Below are 25476 nucleotides of genomic sequence, written 5' to 3'. Positions count from 1 at the left end.
CGTCCGGGTGGTTTTCAAACATGCGGCTCACAAGTTCCACCTCTGACGGAGTAACTGGAAACCCGTAGACACTACTGAAAGCAACTTCCTCTTCTACCGGTGGAGTAGTAGTGGTGTCCTCGATAGACTTGCCGATAGCTTCAAGAACTTTCACCTCTGCAACAACCTTGACTTGGTCATTCAGTATAAATCCACCATATTTGGCATCAAGTTTTCCAAGGGGAAAGCTGGATGCACAACCACAGACAGGAGTCTTGTGATCAAACCACTCTTCTGTTTCTGTACAATAACGAAACATATCTTGCAGTTGGGAGTGTTCTTCAGAAATTTGATTCACTACAGTAAAAGAAAATTCTGCGTGTCTTGTCCATCCTAAAGGCAAAGACTCAGCATCAGCAACCGCCAGATACAGAGACAGAGCGTCATTAAATTTAATTCCCTTGGAATATGCCGCCACAACACGCCTGCAAGCAAGCAAAAGAGAGTCATTGATAACGTACCTACCTAAAATTGGAGGGGAAAACAAAAAAAAAAAACACAAAAGAAGAACAAACAACTTCTCTTCTTACCATCTACAGCCACCGATCACGAATATATCTTCTCTGACTGCAAAGAGTGGACATTCTTAAGCACCCATGTGAACTTGTTGTCAACTTGTTCCCCCATTGAATCCCTTGATCAACACGCTTATCGCTGCCGCAGATAGATTATGACGACACCCTAGATTCAATTATCAAACCCCGAGTTTTTTTATATGCGTTTGTGTTACTGGTCTTCGCTTCTGGACTTTGGCACAATTTTGATTGAGTTGAGGCGGTTCTTGTCCGCACCCTCCAGTTTAATATGTACTCCCAATGTTTATTGTTTTGTCGCTATGTTATAAAAAGTAATGAAGAAGTTTATGGGCTGTCGTTAAGTTTATTAAGCCTATAATAATGGGCCTAAATTGGGCCTGAAGATATTTTGGGAGGGAACCAAAACGGTAAGGATCGAGTGGAGCAAGTCACACTGATTGATTTTATCCTCTCAGGCAAGTCTTTTTTTCTTTTGCTTCGAAAATCTCCGGTTCACTGAAATCAACTCCGACGTGCTTTTTCGCCGGTGAACGGAGCAAACCTATCAGAATGTTTTACTATTCTCTCCTTGTGTTTTGTTAGTTACATCTTCGCCACTTGAAATGTGATGAATCATCATCGTTAATCTAATCTCTCTGTTTTGTCTGCCGGGGAATTGCTTACTATTGCGCTTGGCTTATTCTTCAAAAATGGCCGCGTTACTCTGCTCGACGAGTCTCTGTGGTGATATTACAATCGGTGATGCTTGTCTAGTTAGTAACATCAAAGCAAAGTGTTGTTGGAGACGCGATAATTTGGTTACTGGAGGGTTAAAGTTCCACGCTTTGAAGATTGGGTCTCGGAAGAAACACTGGAGAAAGAGTATGAGATGCAGTGTTATTAGTGTAGTCTCCATGAAAAGTTCGGATTTTTCGGCTTCTATGATAGGCAAGGTTTTGAAATCTGATTTGTCATCGACTGAAGTAACGAGGGTTTTAATGTCGTTTCCTGATACTGATTCCAAGTTTTCGTATTTCAAATCATTGGCTGGGAAGTTGAATTTGGTTCATACTACTGAGACTTGCAACTACATGCTTGAAGCTTTGAGGGTTGATGGAAGAGTTGAAGAAATGGCTTATGTGTTTGATTTGATGCAGAAGAGGATCATAAAGAGGGATACTAATACTTACTTGACTATTTTCAAGAGTCTTTCTGTGAAGGGTGGATTGAGGCAATCACCTTATGCGCTTGGGAAGATGAGAGAGTTTGGTTTTGTGTTGAATGCATATTCGTACAATGGGTTGATCCATCTTCTGCTTAAGTCTAGGTTTTGCACAGAGGCAATGGAGGTCTACAGTAGAATGATCTTGGAAGGTTTTAGGCCTAGCTTGCAGACTTACTCTTCACTTATGGTAGGATTGGGGAAAAGAAGGGACATTGAATCTGTGATGGGTTTACTTAAAGAGATGGAGACTTTGGGGTTAAAGCCGAATGTGTACACGTTTACAATATGTATTCGGGTGCTTGGTAGGGCGGGGAAGATTAATGAGGCTTATGAAATACTGAAGCGAATGGATGATGAAGGATGTGGACCTGATGTAGTTACTTACACTGTCCTTATTGATGCTCTGTGTACTGCTAGGAAGCTCGATTGTGCTAAGGAGGTTTTCGAAAAGATGAAAACAGGAAGACACAAACCGGATCGTGTTACTTACATTACTTTGCTGGATAGGTTTAGTGATAACAGAGATTTGGATTCAGTGAAGCAGTTTTGGTGTGAAATGGAGAAGGATGGTCATGTACCTGATGTTGTAACCTTTACCATTCTTGTGGATGCTCTCTGCAAAGCTGGGAATTTTGGTGAGGCATTTGATACATTGGATGTGATGAGGGACCAAGGTATTTTACCGAACCTCCACACATACAACACGTTGATCTGTGGTCTTCTAAGAGTTCACAGGTTGGATGATGCACTTGAACTTTTTGGTAATATGGAGTTCCTTGGTGTTAATCCTACTGCCTATACGTACATTGTTTTCATTGATTACTATGGAAAGTCTGGAGATTCCGTCAGTGCTCTTGAGACCTTTGAAAAGATGAAAACCAAAGGAATAGCTCCGAACATTGTAGCCTGTAATGCGTCTCTCTACAGTCTAGCTAAAGCAGGAAAGGACCGAGAAGCGAAGCAAATCTTCTATGGCTTGAAAGATATAGGGCTGACCCCTGATTCAGTAACCTATAACATGATGATGAAGTGCTACAGTAAGGTTGGGGAGATAGACGAAGCCATCAAGCTGCTTTCTGAGATGGTGGAGAACGGTTGTGAACCTGATGTTATTGTTGTTAATTCTTTGATCAATACGCTTTACAAAGCTGATAGAGTAGATGAGGCGTGGAAGATGTTTTTGAGAATGAAGGAATTGAAGCTCAGGCCTACAGTTGTGACTTACAACACATTGCTCGCAGGTTTAGGCAAAAATGGAAAAATTCAAGAGGCGATTGAATTGTTCGAGGGGATGACAAAGAAAGGTTGTCCACCTAACACAATAACTTTCAACACTCTCTTTGATTGTCTTTGCAAAAACGACGAGGTGACTCTAGCCATGAAGATGTTGTTCCAGATGATGGACATGGGTTGTGTCCCAGATGTTTTTACTTACAATACGATTATCTTTGGTTTGGTGAAGAATGGCCAAGTCAAAGAGGCAATGTGTTTCTTCCACCAGATGAAGAAACTGGTGTACCCTGATTTTGTTACCCTCTGCACTCTTCTCCCAGGTGTTGTCAAGGCCGGTTTAATCGAAGATGCTTACAAAATCATCGCCAAGTTTCTTTACAATTGTGCAGACCAACCAGCCAGTCTTTTCTGGGAAGACTTGATGGGTTCTATCTTGGCTGAAGCTGGATTAGACCACGCCGTTTCATTTTCTGAGAGATTGGTAGCTAATGGGATTTGCCAAGATGGTGAATCGATCTTGGTGCCATTAATCAGATATTCTTTTAAACATGGTAACGCCTCAGGTGCTCGAACTTTATTCGAAAAATTCACTAAAGATCTTGGTGTCCAACCTAAAGTTCCGACCTATAATCTGTTAATTGGTGGGCTTCTTGAAGCTGATAGGATTGAAATAGCACAGGATGTGTTCCTACAGGTGAAGAGCACTGGTTGCATCCCAGATGTTTCTACCTACAACTTCTTGCTTGATGCTTATGGAAAATCAGGAAAAATAGAAGAACTCTTTGGGATGTACAAAGAGATGTCAGCCCATGAGTGCGAACCAAACATAATAACTCACAACATTGTCATGTCGGGGCTCGTGAAGGCAGGAAATGTGGACGAGGCTCTTGATTTATACTACGACCTTATCAGTGATCGTGACTTCTCCCCAACCGCCTGCACGTATGGTCCCCTTATCGATGGCCTTTCTAAGTCAGGAAGATTATATGAAGCAAAACAACTCTTTGAAGGAATGTTGGATTACGGTTGCAGGCCAAACTGTGCTATCTACAACATTCTCATTAACGGGTTTGGAAAAGCTGGTGAGGCTGATGCAGCGTGTGCATTGTTCAAAAGGATGGTAAAAGAGGGAGTAAGACCTGATCTCAAGACTTACTCAGTTCTAGTAGATTGCCTTTGTATGGTCGGAAGAGTGGATGAAGGCTTGCGTTACTTTAGGGAGCTGAAGGAGTCTGGCCTCAATCCGGATGTTGTATGTTACAATCTCATTATCAACGGACTTGGAAAATCTCAAAGACTTGAAGAAGCTCTTATGCTTTACAACGAGATGAAGAACAGCAGAGGAATCACCCCTGATCTCTATACTTACAACTCCTTGATTCTGAATCTGGGTATTGCCGGAATGGTGGAAGAAGCTGGGAAGATTTACAATGAGATACAAAGAGTGGGTCTTGAACCGAATGTTTTTACATTTAATGCTCTGATCCGTGGATACAGTTTGTCTGGAAAACCCGAGCACGCTTACGCTGTGTACCAGACAATGGTGACTGGTGGTTTTAGCCCCAACACAGGAACATACGAACAGCTCCCCAATAGAGCTTGACATTTTACACAGCTAATACAAGTAGAGCTCTACGCACTTAGTGAAGCTTTATGTCTATGTGAAGTGTACAAAACATAGCGTTGTGTAAATGTCATATTGATTTGTTTATTTACATGATGATGATATGTTCTTTAAGGCCACCAACAACTCACATCAATTATTCCTTCTGCATTGTGGGAGCTCCGAGCTCGTGAGACAAAAGTCTGCACACGGAGGAAATGGAATACACTAAAATCCCCAGAGACGTCAGGTTGTGATATATAACAATGTCTTTCAAAATGATTTACAATCTGAACCAAATTACTAGATCTAGATGCCAGCCATCTTCCGTGACTCTGAGGATGAGGCTAGTTTGATGTGCTCGGGTCATCATGGTTCGCTTCGGCTTGGCTTGGTTCTGGTTTTGGTTCAGCTTCTAAGTGAGTAGGTTCCGTGGACTGAACAGGCTTCTTGAATTGAACCAAGATCATGGTCATGTTATCACAGCCTTCACCACCTGCGGTATTTGGAGCCAGACATCTATCGAGAACCTTTTCACATACTGCCGAGAGTTTGGTCTCCTGAATGTTACCAATGGAAAGAAAGAAACTGTAGAATCCAGAAAAGGAGAGACTGGAAGAAAAGCTTTTAATCCAAACGAAGCCAAAACAAGTTAGCTTACTGAATTCAATTGTTCATGTATGAAATCAACGAGTTGTTGGCTTGTCATGCAATCCCTGCAGATATGAGATGAACAAAGACAGATGTATCAATATCACAATCAAGAAATGATCTTGTTTGGAGAACAATATCAAAACTTTTTCAAAATGATATTTACCAAATTCCATCGCAGGCAAGAACAAGGAAATCATCATCATCGCAGAGTTCAACCTGAAGAGAAGAGCTCAAAATGTTTAAGACGATGTTTCAGGAGAAAGAACGCAAAATGTTATAGAAGATGTTTCAGGAGAAAGAGAACCGGCATTAGACCACTTACAGTGTTTACATCTGGACTGGCGGTAACAATTTGCTTTTCAGATGACAAAAACTTGTTCTGCTTGAATTCCATGTCACCTGTAAAGAGACGAAGAGTAGCTCAAATCAAAGATTGCATGTAAACAAGCTGCATTGTGCGATCAAGAAAAGTTACCAATAGCTCTTGCTAGATTCAAGCTTCCGTTGACTCGCCCAGCATGAATAAAGCCACCAGCTTTTAATATCCTTTCTTTCTCAGCATCAAGATCTGGTTTATGATCTCTAGAAAGATTGTAAGCCTGTAGACAGAGACCACACGTTTATCATAAAAAGTTAAAGACGCCAAAAAGACTTAATCAAAAGGCCAAACAACTAGAGAATTTTACCTGACCCTTTCTGGATATCACACAACGTGAGTCACCTGCATTTGCAACAAATAGCTGCTTGTTTCTAATCACAGCTACACATGCTGTGCTCCCAGAATTAGGTCCAGTAAAATCAGAATGAGGACCCTGTGTAATCAAAATAAGCACAAGTCTTAGATCTAACTTGACTTTTTTTTTGCTCAGTGATAAAAGAAGTGAGACTGAAAAATAGCAGGTGGGAAGATTTACTTCCTCAAAAGCCCAAGCATCGGGTTTATTAGCGCTGTCCCCGCTTCTTGGTGACCATATCAACCCTTCAATCATTCCGCTGAACTTATTGATTTTGTCACCGAGTACAGCTAACTCTCGCCAACCTCTTTGCCCTTGCATCATCTCGTCCATTCTATGATAACCACAGCGACAAAAGAACAAACAATTATATGCAGAACTTCAACACAGTCACACAGACTCTTGTTGCTCTAAAATTTAGTTGGTATATATTCACTTGTAAAGAGGCCAGAACGAGTATGTTACCTGAAAAACGCCTTTTGAAGAGAAGTTCCTACGTCTCCAGCTGCATACGCCTCATTACTGAGAACCTGCTGGTGTAGATACTTGGCGCAGAACTTTGAAACAACTTTACCTACAACCACAGAAGCCAAAATCATTTGACGTTCCATAAACAGAAATAAGCTTGTATAAACAAGAACAAAAACCACCAAAAAGGTTCAGCTATATATCAGTCTTTAATCTGTAGTTGCCTTAAGCTCTAAACACAAGTTTAAACCCCAAAGGTTCATTTTTTTCTTACCTCCATGGCCATCATAGACACCCAAGAAGGAAGTGTTATCATCGAGATCAAGAATTGCAGCATGCTAGCAAAGTTTAGAAACCATTGTTTGAATCAGTATAGAAACAAAATATGCCTGGGAAAAAAAAAAAAAAAAAGGTTTAAACTTTTTGATATTCCACTCACCGCATCTTCCATGGACGCACGCCAACCTTGCATAGAGGACAAACCATATCTGAGTTTATTATTTTCACCATCTTCTGAAAACTTATCTGTTTTTGGAGAACTCATCTCTCTCTCTCTCTCTCTCTCTCTCTCTCTCTCTCTCTCTCTCTCTCTCTCTCTCTCTCTCTCTCTCTCTCTCTCTCTCTCTCTCTCTCTCTCTCTCTCTCTCTCTCTCTCTCTCTCTCTCTCTCTCTCTCTCTCTCTCTCTCTCTCTCTCTCTCTCTCTCTCTCTCTCTCTCTCTCTCTCTCTCTCTCTCTCTCTCTCTCTCTCTCTCTCTCTCTCTCTCTCTCTCTCTCTCTCTCTCTCTCTCTCTCTCTCTCTCTCTCTCTCTCTCTCTCTCTCTCTCTCTCTCTCTCTCTCTCTCTCTCTCTCTCTCTCTCTCTCTCTCTCTCTCTCTCTCTCTCTCTCTCTCTCTCTCTCTCTCTCTCTCTCTCTCTCTCTCTCTCTCTCTCTCTCTCTCTCTTTCTGCAAAGCAAAAAGATTGCACATTTCTTCATCAATCAAGGGTAAAAAAAACGATTCTAGCTCAGATCATAAATTACCCAAATCCATCAGAATCTTAAAACAAGATACAATATTCCCGAGCTACAAAGATAAAATATAATTCTGACAATGGACCTGTGATCTCAATCTTAAGAGCTACGAACATAAATCAATCTACAAACAAAAATCGAAACCAAAACAAAGTGATTTTGAATTGAAACGATTTGAGTTTAAACACAGTTGTAACAAAAATTGGATATCAAACCAATTCGATGGATCAAACGAAGTGCGTGATGAGAAGCTTGGTTTCTCACATTTCTGGCTTGATAAAGGCAGGACCTTTTAGGTAGGAGAGAACCTTGATCGGGGTGATTAGAGGAAGACGAAGAAAGTTTTGATTTTGGGATCAAATTAAGATTGTATCTCTCCCCTGAAAAAATATATGAGAAAAAGTCTGTTTTTGTTTTTGCCTTGAGAAGAAGCAACAAAAGTTCCTGAGAGATTCCTTTCCTTCTCTTCTCCCTTTATTGGCCAACACAACACACCCACACGGCCTATTTTTTTTACTTAATTAACACTAATACAATATTTGTCTAACTTGATGACTCTTTTTATGATTTATTAGTGGATACATAATTTAACTAAGTTGTATTTCTTTAAAACCGCAAAATTTCAGTTGGGATTAATCAATCACGGATGTCTTGTGTGTTCATTAAATTTTCTAAACTTACTTAGGGATTGTATTCAATCTAATATTCTAACTGATTTAAATTTTCATGAGGTTTTAAATGATTTTAGAAAAATTGATATAATTTTATTTCTTTCAAATCTCACTTAAAGATTTGTATTTATGTATTTTTAACTAAACAAATCTTCTCAAATCCTCAAAAATCCCTAAAGTAATTAAAATCCAAATCTACGAACTGTTTTGAATAACAATGAATTTTAAAGTAATTTTTTATATCATCATTTCAATTACAATAAATTTTAAAGTAGATTTTTAAATTATCAGTTCCATAACATTGGATTTTAATAGATTTTTTAAAATTCATCATTGAATAACATAAGATTTGTAAATTTTACACAAATCAATCAAAATGTCAATAGTATAGTTAGGGTATATTTTAGTTGTGGGCTATATGTTTGCATTATTATGTAACATGTTCAAAGTTTCCTAAAATTTCAGTTCCCGTTGTATGAACGGTAACTTACTTGTATTTCCTTCAGACAGGGTCCAACGAGACATGTGCAAGCAATAAATGCAACAACATAGGAAAGACACAACTACCATCTCCAATACCAAACACTATTGGTATCATAAACCATTTTGGTATCAATCTGCTTCACAACTAAGTGCGACATAACCTATACCCGAAAATTCGATCAACAAACTCGGCTTAGATAACCTCTAGAGAATTATATTTTCATAATGCAAGAAAAAAGAATGATGATCCTTGGTTCCATACACCAGTTTTGATATTCTCTATAAGGTCTGTAAACTAGCACAGTTAGACTGCGTCTAATCCAAATATATAGGTTCGGGTTCACTATTCAACCAAACTCGTGGTTCACAAAGTTGGTATAAAATTGCCTATTTGCAATGGCGTTGCATGATATAAGCTTTGACTAGTCCTTCACCAAACCCCATATAAGCTTTTGGCACCGCTCAGCTTTTCCATTTCATTTTTCAAAATATCATTTTATATCTTTTCAAAATTTTGTGAATATAATATCAAAAACGTGTTTATACTAGGACCGCATGATATGGAAGTTTTGTGTGTGTGTGTGTGCAAAAAACTTGTAGCTCTGGATTTTTTAAAGTTTTCCTGAAGAAGCATCGTGATACAATAAATGATGCTACTAAACGTTGTTGTTTTTAAATTAGGCTAAGAACCTAATTATGTGTTTATGTAACACTTTTTGTATAAATTGTAGAACCAAGTAGTACTCTTTTCTAGATATTCTCTGCTTCTATAATGACTTCGTCGTACGCATCATTCTTATCTATCTCCAATGGTTTCGTTGCAAGCCCACCTCCAAATTCTTCGGCTTTTCTCGTCCCTTCGTTGAAACTCACCGCGAGGACATCAAATTCTCGGAATCTGAGAAATGGGAATTCCCTGAAATCTTCGAATAATCATGGGTTTCTAGTCAAATCCAGAAATTTCCCTAGTGTTTATGCAAGAGCTGCTGCAGAGAAGACTGTTCACGATTTCACTGTAAAGGTACGTCTCTGTTTCTTTTATGTAATATTATCTGAATAAGTAGTTTTAGGTTTTTTATCTATTCTGTTTTGTTGCCATCAAATATTCTATAATCTCACTGACATCTGAAGTACAAGTGAAAACATCCTCGTAACTATCAAATCTAAAACTGAAGAGATAAGTTGTATATATAAAATAATTGAGACAGGACATAGATGGGAAAGATGTATCTCTGGACAAATTCAAAGGCAAACCTCTTCTGATCGTTAACGTCGCTTCAAGATGGTGAGATTGTTTCTTCTAATTCTAGTTGATAACTAAACTTTTGCATCTGAAATTGAAATAACAAAATAATTAATTTACTACTACAGTGGTTTGACATCATCAAATTACTCAGAGCTTTCACATCTGTACGAAAAGTACAAGAACCAAGGTATGCTTTTTACAGTTAAGGATTTGTATATGTTATCCCCACTTGAATTAGGTAACACATTGATGATTATGATGATGACCTTATCTTTTCTTTTTTTTTTCTTTTTTTTTTCTCATTTTTAGGATTTGAGATTCTAGCTTTCCCTTGCAATCAATTTGGATTTCAAGAGCCTGGATCAAACCCTGAGATCAAGCAATTTGCTTGTACACGATTCAAAGCTGAGTTCCCTATATTCGATAAGGTAATGCTGAAACAATAACGTCTCTCATTGTGTTTTGCAGATGAGAGAGAGACCCTTGAATAGAATCTTGATAAGTTTTTAATATATAGGTTGATGTTAATGGACCAAGTACTGCTCCAATTTACAAGTTCTTGAAATCTAGTGCTGGTGGATTCCTTGGTGATATCATCAAATGGAACTTTGAGAAATTCTTGGTTGACAAAAAGGGCAAAGTCGTCGAGAGGTACCCTCCTACGACTTCTCCTTTCCAAATCGAGGTACTAATTTCATAATTCTCTTCAATCTAAAATCTTGGTTCAGTTGTTTCCGGTTTGGTTCTTGATCGGTTTAATACTAACAATCTTCTTGTTTTGAGATGTCGCAGAAGGACATCAAGAAGTTGCTTGCGGCTTGAATCTACGGTTCACCTGTTGTATACATAGAGAAAGAGATTGGTAGCTTATTAACCGGCAAGTTTCCCGGTTATTGTTGTTGTACCAGAAATTTAGATAAACATGTAAAGCAATATCGATCTTCTTATATGTTACATTATACGATCGCATGAAGCCATAAATAAAATGTTCGGTAACCATTGTACTGTATATAAACAACACACCAATGCCTTTAGGCTTCGGACTTCATAGCACATGCATCCCATTATTACGATATTTACTAACGCGCGCACACACACACACACACGCAAACATATCCGGAATAAGAGTGCTTAGATTAACGTTGGCGTCGGGAAGAAGATTGTTTCCGTGACTGTGGCAGAAACCTATGGCGGAGATAAATCGGTCTAGATACCTGTGAGGATCGACGAGATACACGAGGAGGAGGATCTCTTCTATGTCGATTCTTACTAAGAGCTAGCGGTGGCCTTTGACATACTCCTCCGAGAAAAATATTATCTTTTTCTTCTTCTTGTTCGAGGAGAAACTCAAGGAATCTCTCTGGTGTCTCCGGGGGGTCGAAGAAAGAAAAGGCGGTGAGCTCCAGCATTATGCGGTGGTGTCTCGCCGCTGGGTCGTCTTGTGAGATGGATATGATTGCCAAATCGTCATGGACGGTCGAGATCTCTCTAAGATCGATCAACGGAAATTCTTGGAACTCGTAATTCTCTAACCGGACAAGAGTATTCTTGCTCGACTCCTCCATGTTTTTTTTTTTTTTTTTTCNAGGATTTTTTTTTTTCTTCTGAAAGCTTACTTTAATTTGTAAGAATTAATTTGTTTTTGTACATGTTACCTTTTATAATTTGTCTCCATCACCTCAAGATTTTAAAAATCACGAAGACTCGTCAATATAATTTGTAAAAGTTAATAGCTAAAGTTTTATTAAAATATGTCCACATGACAAAACAAAAGACTATATATATAGCTTCTATAGAACAACACACATTTACACGCGAACTAAAAATATGTTTTAGTCAAATAGTGAAAAGTTCGTTTCGCTATTAAACTATTTTGCCACTGTGATTACTTAATTATAAGTTAAACATAGCAAATTAAAGCAAACAATCGGCTAATGCCTATGGTGTAGGCTTTAGCTCCCTTTTTATGGGGTTAAAAAATACTAACAAAAAACGTCTTTTTAAAGTAAATTAACGTATAACCCGGAAATACATTATACCAAAAAAAATTTGTTTGAAAGTAATAAATCTCCTCTCATGTGATATACTTATTTGGCTCCCTAATATAGATGGTTAAGTACCACAAATTATTTTTTAAAACACGTTCTGGGATATATGTCAGCCCTAAACCGGCTCTCGTTTCAAGGATCCTACTCCTTTTAAATGACAGCGATAAAGTGGATAGAAACGGTTCGTACGGCTGACCATTGGTTCATACGTAGTTCCTTTCTTCATTGAGACTTGGTTTAATTTTTGGCTCCTAAGTTTTTTTTTTGTTTTTTAATGTGCCCAGCATAAAATTTGGGCTGGATTATTTTAGATATCTGCATTTTTAATAGAATATCCGTTGATGAAAGAAAAGAAATTTCCAAACATCTGACTCACAATCTCAAAGAATCTGAAATACGTTTAAAACCTTACAGTGACATCATTAACTTCACTGCTAGGAACAAAAAAAAAAAAATAGTATAAAAAATGTGATCAGTGATTGGCCACACATGAACTAGTCGGTGAAAGCCAAAAATTAAACAATGCTAATTTTGGATTAGTCATTTGTATCGGTTTCTAAAAACATCAGTTAATATATTACATGTTACTGACAAGGCAAAGTCAGACTTCTATACGATAAGCAGCGAGAGATATTTTCTATGGTAAAGTTTGAAGGAGCAATTAAAATATGTAATTTGCATGTTTTGACTTCTTTGTTAATTCATTCTGATATTGATAAAACTTTCTTTGACTTTTTGTATTGTTTGAAATGGCCGATTAGAGAGTACGCAAACTCTAATTACATATGCTTAACTAAAAAACTACACTCTTTAAGATCTGCAATGCAAATTTGCATATAATCAACTGATACTAGGATATTATTTCTTCCAACTAACTAAGAGATAAAAATCTAAAGCAATATTTTGACATAAAAAAAAACAAGGAAACAAAATATATGAGGAGGCATACCAAAGAAGAGCCAATTGCTAAGATATGTTTCCTTTTGACACAATCACACAACGTTTCTTTACATCGGTACATACTCAATTCCTTCCGCTTAGCTTGGACATGGTCAGGATTTAAATTTCAATTCCAATTTGACACATTCCGGATTCAAAATTTCAATTCCAATTACGTGTGATCAATTGATTATTATGGTATTCCTGCAGTGGACTTGTAGACCAATAATAACCCCATTCAGTTCCTACTAACCATAAAATAAGTCAAACACTGTTTACTCCCCGACTCTAACCTAGAACAAACACATACGTGACACACGCGACAATTAACTGATTAACCAAAGAACAAAAACTCTGAATTAATCAGCATCATATAACATATAAATAAGCTACGGAAAACAGCTTTGATCACAATAACTTCGCTTCAATATTTGCATCGGGCTGCGTCGAAAAATACGTTAAAGATCATCCACACCTGAAACAGAATAAACAGATATATCATCACAAGGTCGCTCGCAGCCCGTAACATAAAATAGCCCTACGATCAAGAGTCAAAACACACAATTGCTAAGCGATTGTACAATCTGTAAACTAATCAAGTTATAATTAATTACATTTGAAGTATACTCAAGGATTGTCCTTGCTCACACCAGAACCACTGATGACACCTTACATTCAAACTTATGTTCAAGCCTCCTCGATTATGCCTTCCTAACTCAACAAAACTGCACCATGTGACTCATAGTTTCCCATATAATTTAAACTGCAAAAAAAATAAAAAAATTTGGTGACATCTTATAACATCAGTGTAATGCAACAGATAAGTGCTCTGTAAACCATATTCCATTTACATATTTTACTTATGATGTCATGAGACATTTCCATTTACATATTTTACTTATGATGTCATGAGACATTTTCCATATCACTCATATCATTTTAGACTAATTTGAGAAGCTCAACCTCAACCGACTTGAGGTTTACCAATAATTGGTTAATGGTGATACCTTTCACAAGTATCGAGAAAGTACTATCCTTCTCTTGAAGAAACTAAAAAGCCAAATATCCTTCTCTTGAAGTACTATCCTTCTCCTGAAGAAACTAAAAAGCCAAATATGACCAATGATAGTAAGAACATACCTAAATGTGTCATATGGCTTCTTTGGTTTGCAAACACTGGAAAATGGAAACAAAGGAAAAAAAAATGACAAAACGAGAACACAGTGCATGACAAGATATATACAGCTACCAATTTCAAGAGACACAGTAATGAACGTTAAATGTTTTAACGAATTGTAGAACATTAATCAGCTCTTCAATGGAAAAAATCCCAATATTTTATTTTATACCTGCCATAAATATAAATAAAATAATTAAAATGAAACTTTGGAGTGTTTAGGCGTAAGAAAATGGGGAAAAAAAGAACTGAAAGTCATTCAAGTCAGAAAAGAATCACAATTTAATCATCTTTGCAAACTAGTGACGAAACACTTCAAATTACTATCAATTCCTTCTTCACAAATAGATCTACAAATCGCTTCCTAGATCTAACATTACTTATCAGGTTCAAAATTACTGGAAAGTTGTGGAAAAACACTCAATTTTTTTTTATCTTTGTAAGTCATTTTGAGTATTAGATGCAAATCAAAGAACATGTTCATAAATGAAGAAACAAACCCCACAAGAATATTCTCGCAAGATTCACAACTTGATCACATGGATTCGATGATATATAAATTAGATACCATCTATATGTAGTACAAACACATTAAGCTACGTATAATAGCCTAAATTAGAAACATAATTATATAAATGGAATCAAAATGTACGAGAGCATACAATATAAATAATACGTGTACAACAAACGACTAATCAACAACAATTTGACTATCATGAACAGTACTATTGCAAGATCCATGACTATACACAAGATATGATCATATGAAGCAAATAATATATCTACACATAGTTATGAATTAAGGGTCCATTTCACGGATTAAACCTGCGAATGAGAAACCAAAAAAGAAAGAAAGGAAAAGATAACCATATAATATTTACTTCGATCGAGACACATTGAAGATTCAAAAGAGTTAGGACCAGCCTAAGGAAAAACTAGGTTAACGTTAATGGTCCCATGTTAATCTCACTTAACCACGCCTTAAACTCATAGATTAAGGTTTCGATACTAATGATCTCATAAAATATAAAGTTCAACAAAGGAAAAAAAAACAAAAAGCAAACTCGCATGCAATTGGAAACCAAATCGATGGCAAAACAAGAACAAGCTTCATATAAATATCAAAGATCGTATCTACTTACCTTTGGAGAGATAAAGAACACAAGAGAGAGATGAGAACACAATTTAGAAGAAGAAAACGTGAACGGACCGAAACGGATCGGCGCCGGAATCTGACAGATAGAGCAGTGAGCACGCAAGAGAAGCAAAAGCATCGGACATGCAAAGTGCCTTTGTGTGCTCACTCTCTTCTGTCAGTTTCTATGCGTTTCTCTTTTAAATTTGTCCCAAAACTCACTCGTGACCCTCTTACCTTACCGACACGAATAGTGAGATTAGAGATCGAACATATGAAAGATGTATGAAAAGGATGAGACTTTGAAGCAGTTGAGTTAGATCTGAGGCGCTTTAGGGTAAGCAGAAACCAGAGAGAGAATAGATATTTATAATCGAAGGAGAAGAGGAAAGTTATTCATTTATAGATACGCTTTTGGAAAACAAATCTAGGGTTTTGACCAAATCGAGAGGAGAAATAAAAGTAAATTACCAAAACAGAAAGAACAAAAGGGAGAAGAGAGATATATTCGAGGAGAAGGATTTAGAATTAGAGGAGAGGAGAGGAGAAGAGAAGGAGAGGACGAATCTGTTGAAGAAGGAAACAAAAAACCTTATCTCTCTGTCTCTCACCCTCTTCAAGATAGAGTCTTATCTCTGTTTTTTTTTTTTTGGCTTTTGTCTGTTTCCTTCTCTCTCTCTTACATGCAATGGGACATATGTCTGAAGAGAGAGACATTTGACTGGAACGGATTGGTAAACAGTACCCATTGCAGTTTATAGTGGTCAATCTCATAACCTATAAACGGCAACGACAAGCCTAAGAAATTTTCTTGGATTTTGAGAAATAAATCTTGGTCTTTCACGATGTGAAGGAGAGATAAAAGTTAATACTCGTACTATTATAATTAGTTACTTTTTTCAGTTTACTTACTCGGCAAAAACACACATAAACAAAGACTTCTAGTTCTAGTAATGACAGTAATTTACTCTGCTTGACGCGTGTTAATGAAATTAGGGAGTCGGGGTATATCTACTTGTTATTAACAACTTTTGTGGGTTTATTTATTCTGCTTGACGCGTGTTAATGAAATTAGGGAGTCGGGGTATATCTACCAATTATTCCTCTCGGTTAATTCTCTTCTGAAATATACCGAATCGTTTTTTTTGTTATGCTAAATGCTGAGAATTGAATATAGTATTTGTGAACTGGAATAACTCATAAGGTGAATACTTCTAGAATATATTTATCATCATTTATCACCCACCCATAAAATTAGAAGGAAAAAAAAAGTATTTATTAATAAAATTTTAAAATAATACCATCAAGCAAAGATGGTGCTTCCCCAAAACATATACTCGCAAAAGAAGATTTTGTTCTAAAAGAATGGCTAAAGAATCTATATGCTGATCTTGTAAGACCACAAATGTGGAGTACCCTGTGTGTAACCCATTCATGGTCCTGCTTTTTTTGTTTTCAATATTCGCGTAAATAGTAGTTCTTTTTTCATGTTTTCTTCTTTCTTAGTTGTAATAAACTAATTTTTGGTCATGAGATATTGGTATTAAAGTGGGATTAGAAGATTGTTTAGGGAGGAGATTAAAATTATTTATAAGTTAAGTTTATATGTTTAAGTTCCGCGAGGAACCATGTTTTATCCAAATATTTGTTTGTTCTGAAGCTAATTTCTAGCAAATAAATTATATAAAACTAAAACCTGCTAAAGTCACAAATATTTTACCTTTTTTCTTGTCATATATATATATCCTCTCGCGGATATATGGACGAATGTTTTTTATTCTAAATTTTGTTACCCCAACACTGAATCAGTTCGACTAATACTGTGCGAGGGGTTCATTTCTATATTAGGTTAAACTCTCGGATTTGATTTAAAAGAAAAAGTGAAAAACAGTTTGGGAAGGAAAGTAAGTTAAAAGAACCGCGTGAAGTGTGAAAAAAGGGTAACAGCTTTGTGTGTTCTGACCTAAGAATATATTCAAACACTCAAAAAGGACTGTCTACATTCATTGCTTCCCGATGACACAGAACATAACTCCGACTCTTTCCTTACGCAATAAAGATAATGTTATCTGAACAGCCCTGACTTTTTCTTCATACATAAAAAAAAAGGAAGCGAAGTCATGTATATAAAGAGTGGCGTATACCGACCGTATAGTACATATCTAAATTGTTATGTTTGGAGTTAGCCGAATATTTTTTGCTTAAATTATCCATTATATATGAGATATGAGTCATATGACTGAGTAGTATTCAATTCTATCTATAAAAATATGAAGAGCAAATGGTTTTAAAAATAAATCAGATAGAAAGTAAACTCATTTCTCCTCTCGGCCTATAGAAAGGGGGAAATAAGAATATTGGATCATGGTTCGTGGACCACATGTATCCCATCACCAATGAACCTCCATCTATTACACTTACATATATTATAATTATAATCTGATTTTACAAGCATAACAATAATGTTTCGCTTGTTAATGTCCAGATCTTGTTCTAATTAATACTGAAGTTTGTCTCTTTTCCTCTCTACCTGAAAACAAAAAAAACACAAAGGGGATGTATTGAAACAATGATTTTGGAAGATTTGATGGGATTTAGAAAATTTGGAATTTTGATAGATTTTAGGGGAGTTGATATGATTTATGGTAAAATTCTTTCAAATTCCACCTAAAACCATGAAATTTGTATTTTTGTATTTTTAACTAAACAAATCCTCCAAAATCCTCCAAAATCCCTAAAACTTATTAAAATCCAAATCCACAAACTGTTTTGAATAACAGTGGATTTCAAAGTAGATTTTTAAATCATCCGTTGAATAACAGTGGATTTCATGAGATTTTTTAAAATCCATGATTGAATAACATAGGATTTGTAACTTTTACACAAATCACTTAAAATGTCAAGTTGAATACACCCCCAAAAACAATGTATTGTATATTACTTGCAATTTTGATGCGTAATACAATACTAAAAATCCCACCGAAGACCTCAGATCTGATGGCCCTAGATTCTTATTGCAAGGCTGTTAATAGATTTGAAATTTGTTAAACCCTTCATCGATGTTTGAGTGTGACTATATAATAAACTAAAATGTAAATGGAATATTCCTTACATATGGAAGCAAACAAAGCATACACTAATCCTTTCAGGAATCTCCAAGCATCTCGCAATCCCACCATTTATACAATGCTTTTCTCAAGTCTTTGTTTAACTTAGAAACAATCCTTTGGTAGACTACTACTCGAAAAAAAAAAATGTTTAATCAAAAACTCAAAAGTTATTTGGCAAAATGTTTGGCCTAATAAGTGACTCTAGAAATTATAGTTAACGAATAAATAGCCAAAAGTGGCAAAGAATTAAAACGGTTTTCTTGACTAAGCGTAAAAGAAAAGACACAGCTCCTGACGAAAACACAAATACACATCAACTTGTTATCAACCTACATAAAATCCAAATTTCAATGATCATGATGGTCCGGGGAGAGAACTGCTAATAGTCGAAATGCGTTTAGAATTTATCTACCCAAATATTCTCTGCAGAACTCCATGGAGAGATAAATGAACGTGGGCCAAAAAAATAAAAATAACCAAAGCCAAGCTTACGTATCAACCTTAACACTACATAATGCTGATACCAAACCTAATTAAATAGAAAACCACCACTACGCTTCTTGTTTTAAAACAATTCTACACTTCTACTGCCCAAGACGACATCAAGTCTTCACCATTTTCTCACGGCCACCACCAACCCACCATTAGTCCATTACCACCACACACCATCACGCTTAGATTTGCACCTTAAGTTACATACTCATGATTGAAAAGAAAAAAAAGCGCAAGCCTTCTTCTCCTCAAAAGGCCAGACACTCATCGCTTCCTCTTCTTACCAGACTTTGCCTGACTTCCCTGCGACTTCCCTTTAGTTGCTGTTTCTTGCGCCTTCTCTTCAGATTCTGACTCCGTATCGCTCTCCTTGGCTTTGGAGGCAGGTGTCGATTTTGCTTTTCCCTTTCCTGTTTTGCTTTTCGCCGATGCAGATTTTCCAGGTCCTGACTTCGATTTTGGAGTTGTTGTAGTCTTGGACGTCTCTTCCTTTTTCTTAGATGAAGCTTTGGATGTGCCAGAGGCTCCTTGGTCATTTGATTTTCCCGATTTCGATACATTTTTCTTCAGCTTGCTGCTTCCTGATTTGGCAACGGTTTTTGGGGTTACCTCTTCCTCGCTCGACTCTTCAGAGCTATCCTCTTCTTCTCTGTCAGCTTCCTTCGAATCCTTTGGTTTGCTCTCTCTCTTGTCATCCTGGGATTTCTTTCCACTCTTGGCAGCAGAAGCAGCTTTAGACTTGCTTGATCCAGCTCCACCACCCCTGAACCATCAGAAGCATAGTATTACTCATTAGTAGAAAATCTTTGGAAACTTCAACACTTGTCAACTATTTGCTTTCAGTTTCATATACTTTTTCGTTGATGAATCCATCTTTGATTGCTTGCCTGTCTTAGCTTTCTTCTTCTGGGGCCTGCATGATGGCAAACAAATATCTCATAAAATGGATCATCACGTCTAGATATAACTTCCAGTGCGACATAAACAACAGAACTAAAGAAGTAACACATACGCTGTAGAGGCTTCTTTATCTTCATCCGTCTGATCCGCAGCTTCTTCATCCTGCTGACAGAAGTGCAAGTTACAGCAATGCGAAAAACAAAAAAAAGGCAGAGATGAATGAATTTCAATGCCTCACCTCTGACGATCCTGATTCATCCAGAAAATACCACTTCTGTTTCTTTAAGTTCAAGATTTCTTGATCGCCATCATCATAGCAAACCTGAAAACGAACATGGCAACAGCATAAAGCAATTAAAATACAATAAAATGGCCTNATACTTTTTCGTTGATGAATCCATCTTTGATTGCTTGCCTGTCTTAGCTTTCTTCTTCTGGGGCCTGCATGATGGCAAACAAATATCTCATAAAATGGATCATCACGTCTAGATATAACTTCCAGTGCGACATAAACAACAGAACTAAAGAAGTAACACATACGCTGTAGAGGCTTCTTTATCTTCATCCGTCTGATCCGCAGCTTCTTCATCCTGCTGACAGAAGTGCAAGTTACAGCAATGCGAAAAACAAAAAAAAGGCAGAGATGAATGAATTTCAATGCCTCACCTCTGACGATCCTGATTCATCCAGAAAATACCACTTCTGTTTCTTTAAGTTCAAGATTTCTTGATCGCCATCATCATAGCAAACCTGAAAACGAACATGGCAACAGCATAACGCAATTAAAATACAATAAAATGGCCTCAATCAAATGAAATAAATATGTACCGCTTCGGAGAGCATTCAATAGGCTAATTGTTCACCACAATCAAATGATTATCAAGGAAAGAGATAAAGTTCGGCTTACCAGATGTTTCTTCTTAGCAGAATCATACGAATTGACCACACCTTTATAATACCTGCGGTAAAAACTCAAAATTCATTTAGAAGCGTGGACAAAAAAAAAAATTAAACTATCCAAGGTGTTAGTCCAGACTCAGTTTTCTAATTGAAAACATAAAACAGACGAAAAGAAAATTGCCTTTTGTGTATATCAAATATAATTCCTAAGAAGAAAACACAAGATGCTTACGCTTGATCCATAGGCCACCAGACTTTGACCCTCGACCCAACTAAGTTTTCATCATGGTTTTGTAGATCAGATGCCTGCAAAGAAATTGTTTCAACATGAAAAAAATCTACAAGAAAAACTCGGACAGAGCACATGACTGGTACATTTAAAGAATAAAACAACAGAAGGGAACGTATGGATGGTCAAGGAAAAATATCTTCAACTGGAAGAGAATATGAAGCTGCTACGTGAAATTACAAAAACATACCTTCCCTTTCTCTAGACTTCGTTTTCTCTTTGTGTTTGTACTAGGACTTTCTTCTACTGGTTGCTTTGCTTCTTTCTTTGATTTTGAGGCTGACTTTCCAGCGGAAACAGCTGCCTGAAACACAATTGAAGTGTATTGGTAACAGTACAAGGAAAGGAAAGTCAGACATGTGTCGAATCAATACAGGTAAGGGAACTACTCACTTTTTCATTATCACCAGACGAAGTGTGTAATGACTCCTCTTCCATGGCGTTACCACGTCCTGGCTTTTTCTTATCGTCTTTTGGCTTTGTGGATTCTTGTGGACTATCACTCTCAACTGCTTTTTTCTCTGACTGCTTGGCTGCTTTTGTCTCAGTAGTGCTTTTCTTTGAAGGAGGAATTGTAGGCTTTGCTTTACTTGAAGAAGCAACCTTCTTTCCTGACTTTTTCGTCATTTGAGCCTCAGAAGTGTTTGGTTTTTCCGAAGCTTCTTCGGTAGCAATAGAAGCAGAAGGTTTGACCTCCTTTGTTGAGCTCTCCTTTTCCTTCTGGTTTGCAGTCTTCTTAGGGCAGCTTTGCTCAGGAAGATCCTCAGCCCTTGATGGAGAACTGGCATTGGTAGTTTCATCTGCTGATGTCTTAGATGGTGAAGCCTGCACGCTTGTTTTCTTCTCATTCTCAGAAGAAGTGGCTGCATTCACAGATGAATCATCAGGGGGCGAAGTTAACAAATCCTTGCTGTCCAGGAGTGCTGCAGGTTCAGTCTCCTCTTTGATATCTNTCTACAAGAAAAACTCGGACAGAGCACATGACTGGTACATTTAAAGAATAAAACAACAGAAGGGAACGTATGGATGGTCAAGGAAAAATATCTTCAACTGGAAGAGAATATGAAGCTGCTACGTGAAATTACAAAAACATACCTTCCCTTTCTCTAGACTTCGTTTTCTCTTTGTGTTTGTACTAGGACTTTCTTCTACTGGTTGCTTTGCTTCTTTCTTTGATTTTGAGGCTGACTTTCCAGCGGAAACAGCTGCCTGAAACACAATTGAAGTGTATTGGTAACAGTACAAGGAAAGGAAAGTCAGACATGTGTCGAATCAATACAGGTAAGGGAACTACTCACTTTTTCATTATCACCAGACGAAGTGTGTAATGACTCCTCTTCCATGGCGTTACCACGTCCTGGCTTTTTCTTATCGTCTTTTGGCTTTGTGGATTCTTGTGGACTATCACTCTCAACTGCTTTTTTCTCTGACTGCTTGGCTGCTTTTGTCTCAGTAGTGCTTTTCTTTGAAGGAGGAATTGTAGGCTTTGCTTTACTTGAAGAAGCAACCTTCTTTCCTGACTTTTTCGTCATTTGAGCCTCAGAAGTGTTTGGTTTTTCCGAAGCTTCTTCGGTAGCAATAGAAGCAGAAGGTTTGACCTCCTTTGTTGAGCTCTCCTTTTCCTTCTGGTTTGCAGTCTTCTTAGGGCAGCTTTGCTCAGGAAGATCCTCAGCCCTTGATGGAGAACTGGCATTGGTAGTTTCATCTGCTGATGTCTTAGATGGTGAAGCCTGCACGCTTGTTTTCTTCTCATTCTCAGAAGAAGTGGCTGCATTCACAGATGAATCATCAGGGGGCGAAGTTAACAAATCCTTGCTGTCCAGGAGTGCTGCAGGTTCAGTCTCCTCTTTGATATCTGAACTTCTTGATGAATCCGCCTGTTTGACAGGACTGGATTGGTTTTCTTTTTCCTTAATTTGATGTTCAACGTCAGTCTTCTCTTCAGAAGTTTTATCCAAGTCAGTGTTGCTCGGATTATCAAGTTGTTGGGGCTCATCTTTGGCACCCGTATTGTCTTGCTTCTTTGTGGAATCAGTATCAATGGAAGAATCATTCTGTTGGGCCACACCATTGCTAACTCCAGACTTACTAGATTCATCCTTAGGTGCATCAATTCGCTCAGGGGTACAAATATCTGCTGCCTTCTGTTTATCCTGTTTTGATTGGAACATCAAAATCAATTAACAATCCACTTAAACGAAAAGAGGAATGACATCTATATTTATTATACAAATAAACAAATTTAAGAAAAGAGAAACATGCCTCTACTTCCGCTTCCCTTGTTATATGACCTTGACTATCCTGGAGAGGAAAAACAAATGGAAGAACAGTATAAGAGCTAAGATATGCATATTCACCAAAAGTTGAGGCAGTGTGACAAGAAAACAAGTGAAAATTAAAGGCTTACTTCTTTTTCATTCGCAACAGCTTGGTCGTGCTGCAAAGCACTGAATGTCCCTTCACATATCGAAGCCACTATGTTACTATACTTATCTAAAGGGACACCCGACGATTTCACTGCTTGAGTCAGATACGTTTTGAGCTTGCTAGCACAGTTACTGAGAACTTTTTCTGCCAACCTCCGTGATACTTGAGAAACCTGGTGAGTGATGAAAAGTTAAAAGAGTTACGAAAGAGCAATGGTTGCTGATATAAAATCATTACGACGATCCATGTATTACCTCATCATCCTTTTTAACATAATAAAGAATTGGTGACAGCATCTCTGAAGGTATATCCTCGCTTTCCTCTAAAACGAGGGTCATAATGTTCTCCATAGATGAAAATACATTCCCTGAATGATGGTCCCTGAAAAGGAAAACAAACTTAACATCAGGCAAAAAATAATTTTTGGATATTGTACAAGCAAACATAAGCGACACACAATAGAAATGTTGTGAACTATATTCCAAGTACATAAAGTAAAGTAGCACATCTTAGTCCATGGAAAGGCAGAACGACATGATTGAAAATGGTATTGACAGAGAAAAACAACATCCATGAATCAATTGTGACATAAGGAACGACAGGGGAACAAACAAGTAGACAACAATTCCATGTATGTGTACTCTATGGACATTACATTACAACTTTAAAAGAAAAAAAAGGGTACAATTCTGAAGTAATGAATATAGTAGCTTGTACCTTATACCCTTGAGGAAATGCTGGAACATCTCAATAAGAAGTGCATCACACTCAAGATCCAACATCACAACACATGATCTGACCTTAGCCACAGTTTCAAGGATTGAGATCCTTTTGGAATAGGAACGGCTGGATTTGTCAACTAGATCTTCAAATGATGATACAATTAACTTGAATACTTCCTGTGCATGAAGTGAAGCAAAGAGTCAGTGACCAAATGGCATAAAGGCCATTTTCCTCCAAGAAAAGAATACCAAACAATAAGATACCTTCATCTGTTCATCATCGTAAGGAGCCTCGGGAGCAGTTATTCTAGTAATCTCACTGATGCAGGCAGCGACTGCAACTTTCACTTCAACCTCAGAATGCTTGAAGAGTTTTCCACCGACTAACGCTTTCATCAATGGAGAGAGTGCATTCTGCATTGAGTCAGGAGGTGACTGTTCAACCTCCGCTAGGCATAGGAAAAGTTTCTGCAGCAAAAAGTATATAAGGATCAACAAACTCCAAAATCACAACATCCCCACCACACTTGAAACTGGGTTAAAGATATAAAAGAGCATAGAAGCTATGGAGAAACTTAAACTTCATCATTCTTCTAGTACAAATTGATTCACACACTTGCTTAACATATAAGATTACCTGATATCAAACATAACAATACCAAACGAAATAATCCCCCCTGACTCATATTTTAACCACACATCCTTGCAAGATGAAACCAATTCAGTATAAAAAAAAACTACATTGGCAAGAGCAGAATTGTTCAGGCAGTCTATGTAAACCAGAACTCAATAACAAATCACATCCTAACTAGATGCATGCTCAAAAAACGCAGATTGAATGAGGGCACATCTAAATTTTATCAAAAACTGAGAAAAATCACCGTAACCAAGATTTCAAATGCAGGAATAGAGCATTGTGTAGGTAGTTTCACAGAGAAAAATTGAAGGAAACAGCAAAAAGGAGAAACGAAGAAGGACGCACTAGTCAAATCCAAATCAAGAAATCCACACTAAAACACATGCACACACTTAGCATTGCCACGAATCCCAAGAAGAACACCAAGAGAAAACACAGAAAAAGAAAAAAAAAAAAAAGAAGAAGAGAGAGCTCACGTCAAGGAGAGAAAGAAGCTCATCGACAGAAGAAGGTGGGTCAACAAGCTTAACCCCAGCTTCAAGAATCTGATTCTCGACCTCTTTATCAGAATCAGACATGACTCCCCTCTCCTTAGTTTCTCTTCTCTCTCTCTCTCTCTCTCTCTCTCTCTCTCTCTCTCGTTTCGATTCGGATGCGTATCTACAAATTAGATCTCTACAAACCCTAGATTCGGTAAACACACAGAGAGGACTCCTCAGCGTGAATAAGCTAAAGCCACCGTCGATTCCACAAATGAAAAGAGATGAGAAAGCTGGATTTGGCGGAGAAACAACGAGAAATCTCCCCCCTCCCCCCC

General features: G+C 37.4%; 4 protein-coding genes and 1 long non-coding RNA gene across 7 annotated transcripts; 2 read left to right on the top strand and 3 right to left on the bottom strand.

The window, feature by feature from the left end:
- LOC104717003 (pentatricopeptide repeat-containing protein At4g31850, chloroplastic-like) lies at window positions 902-4727 on the top strand. The gene has a single exon (XM_010434506.2). It carries the CDS (start codon window positions 1265-1267, stop codon window positions 4613-4615), a length of 3351 nt encoding a protein of 1116 aa, XP_010432808.1. The 5' UTR covers window positions 902-1264; the 3' UTR covers window positions 4616-4727.
- LOC104717002 (probable protein phosphatase 2C 60) lies at window positions 4764-7079 on the bottom strand. The gene is made up of 10 exons (XM_010434505.2): window positions 6911-7079; window positions 6746-6809; window positions 6469-6577; window positions 6184-6337; window positions 5956-6081; window positions 5745-5868; window positions 5592-5668; window positions 5433-5485; window positions 5277-5331; window positions 4764-5175 (listed from the first exon to the last, which is right to left on the bottom strand). The coding sequence occupies exons 1-10, from the start codon at window positions 7013-7015 to the stop codon at window positions 4963-4965; spliced, it is 1080 nt and encodes a 359-aa protein (XP_010432807.1). The 5' UTR covers window positions 7016-7079; the 3' UTR covers window positions 4764-4962.
- On the top strand, window positions 9238-10929 carry LOC104717001 (putative glutathione peroxidase 7, chloroplastic). Its single transcript, XM_010434503.2, has 6 exons — window positions 9238-9658; window positions 9846-9922; window positions 10009-10070; window positions 10193-10311; window positions 10401-10568; window positions 10676-10929. The coding sequence occupies exons 1-6, from the start codon at window positions 9410-9412 to the stop codon at window positions 10703-10705; spliced, it is 705 nt and encodes a 234-aa protein (XP_010432805.1). The 5' UTR covers window positions 9238-9409; the 3' UTR covers window positions 10706-10929.
- Window positions 13048-15726, bottom strand: LOC104717000. 2 transcript variants are annotated; one of them, XR_756168.2, is made up of 3 exons: window positions 13878-15726; window positions 13485-13633; window positions 13048-13345 (listed from the first exon to the last, which is right to left on the bottom strand). It is a non-coding gene; the product is annotated as an uncharacterized LOC104717000 (long non-coding RNA). The 2 variants fall into 2 exon arrangements; XR_756167.2 differs by having other exon boundaries at window positions 13485-15726.
- Window positions 18585-25470, bottom strand: LOC104716999 (transcriptional regulator ATRX). 2 transcript variants are annotated; one of them, XM_010434501.2, is made up of 15 exons: window positions 25136-25470; window positions 24287-24490; window positions 24018-24199; window positions 23555-23681; window positions 23281-23472; window positions 23136-23174; window positions 22729-23026; window positions 21267-21823; window positions 21064-21177; window positions 20817-20890; window positions 20592-20643; window positions 20351-20434; window positions 20225-20274; window positions 20066-20125; window positions 18585-19547 (listed from the first exon to the last, which is right to left on the bottom strand). In XM_010434501.2, the coding sequence occupies exons 1-15, from the start codon at window positions 25235-25237 to the stop codon at window positions 19049-19051; spliced, it is 2634 nt and encodes an 877-aa protein (XP_010432803.1). In that variant the 5' UTR covers window positions 25238-25470; the 3' UTR covers window positions 18585-19048. The 2 variants fall into 2 exon arrangements, with proteins under 2 accessions (XP_010432803.1, XP_010432804.1); XM_010434502.2 differs by lacking the exons at window positions 21064-21177; window positions 21267-21823 and adding an exon at window positions 21969-22082 and having other exon boundaries at window positions 22172-23026.

Source organism: Camelina sativa, chromosome 10 (assembly GCF_000633955.1).
Source record: "Camelina sativa cultivar DH55 chromosome 10, Cs, whole genome shotgun sequence".
In the NCBI taxonomy this organism is placed as follows: Eukaryota; Viridiplantae; Streptophyta; class Magnoliopsida; order Brassicales; family Brassicaceae; genus Camelina; species Camelina sativa.
The sequence above is the reverse complement of the archived record's forward strand: the minus strand, read 5'-3'. Positions and strand labels throughout refer to the sequence as shown.

Bases quoted from the DNA above. Each gene is read 5' to 3' on its own strand.
- LOC104717003 (XM_010434506.2), top strand. From the start codon at position 1,265: ATGGCCGCGTTACTCTGCTCGACGAGTCTCTGTGGTGATATTACAATC.
- LOC104716999 (XM_010434502.2), bottom strand. From the start codon at position 25,237: ATGTCTGATTCTGATAAAGAGGTCGAGAATCAGATTCTTGAAGCTGGG. The intron at 24,491-25,135 runs GTGAGCTCTCTC...TTTTTGCTGCAG, and splicing joins AGCTTCTTTCTCTCCTTGAC to AAACTTTTCCTATGCCTAGC. The intron at 20,435-20,591 runs GTAAGCCGAACT...GTTCGTTTTCAG, and splicing joins CTGCTAAGAAGAAACATCTG to GTTTGCTATGATGATGGCGA.
- LOC104717001 (XM_010434503.2), top strand. From the start codon at position 9,410: ATGACTTCGTCGTACGCATCATTCTTATCTATCTCCAATGGTTTCGTT. The intron at 9,923-10,008 runs GTGAGATTGTTT...TTACTACTACAG, and splicing joins GTTAACGTCGCTTCAAGATG to TGGTTTGACATCATCAAATT. The intron at 10,312-10,400 runs GTAATGCTGAAA...TTTAATATATAG, and splicing joins AGTTCCCTATATTCGATAAG to GTTGATGTTAATGGACCAAG.
- LOC104717002 (XM_010434505.2), bottom strand. From the start codon at position 7,015: ATGAGTTCTCCAAAAACAGATAAGTTTTCAGAAGATGGTGAAAATAAT. The intron at 6,578-6,745 runs GTAAGAAAAAAA...CTGTGGTTGTAG, and splicing joins TGTCTATGATGGCCATGGAG to GTAAAGTTGTTTCAAAGTTC. The intron at 5,669-5,744 runs GTAACTTTTCTT...GTCTCTTTACAG, and splicing joins GAATCTAGCAAGAGCTATTG to GTGACATGGAATTCAAGCAG.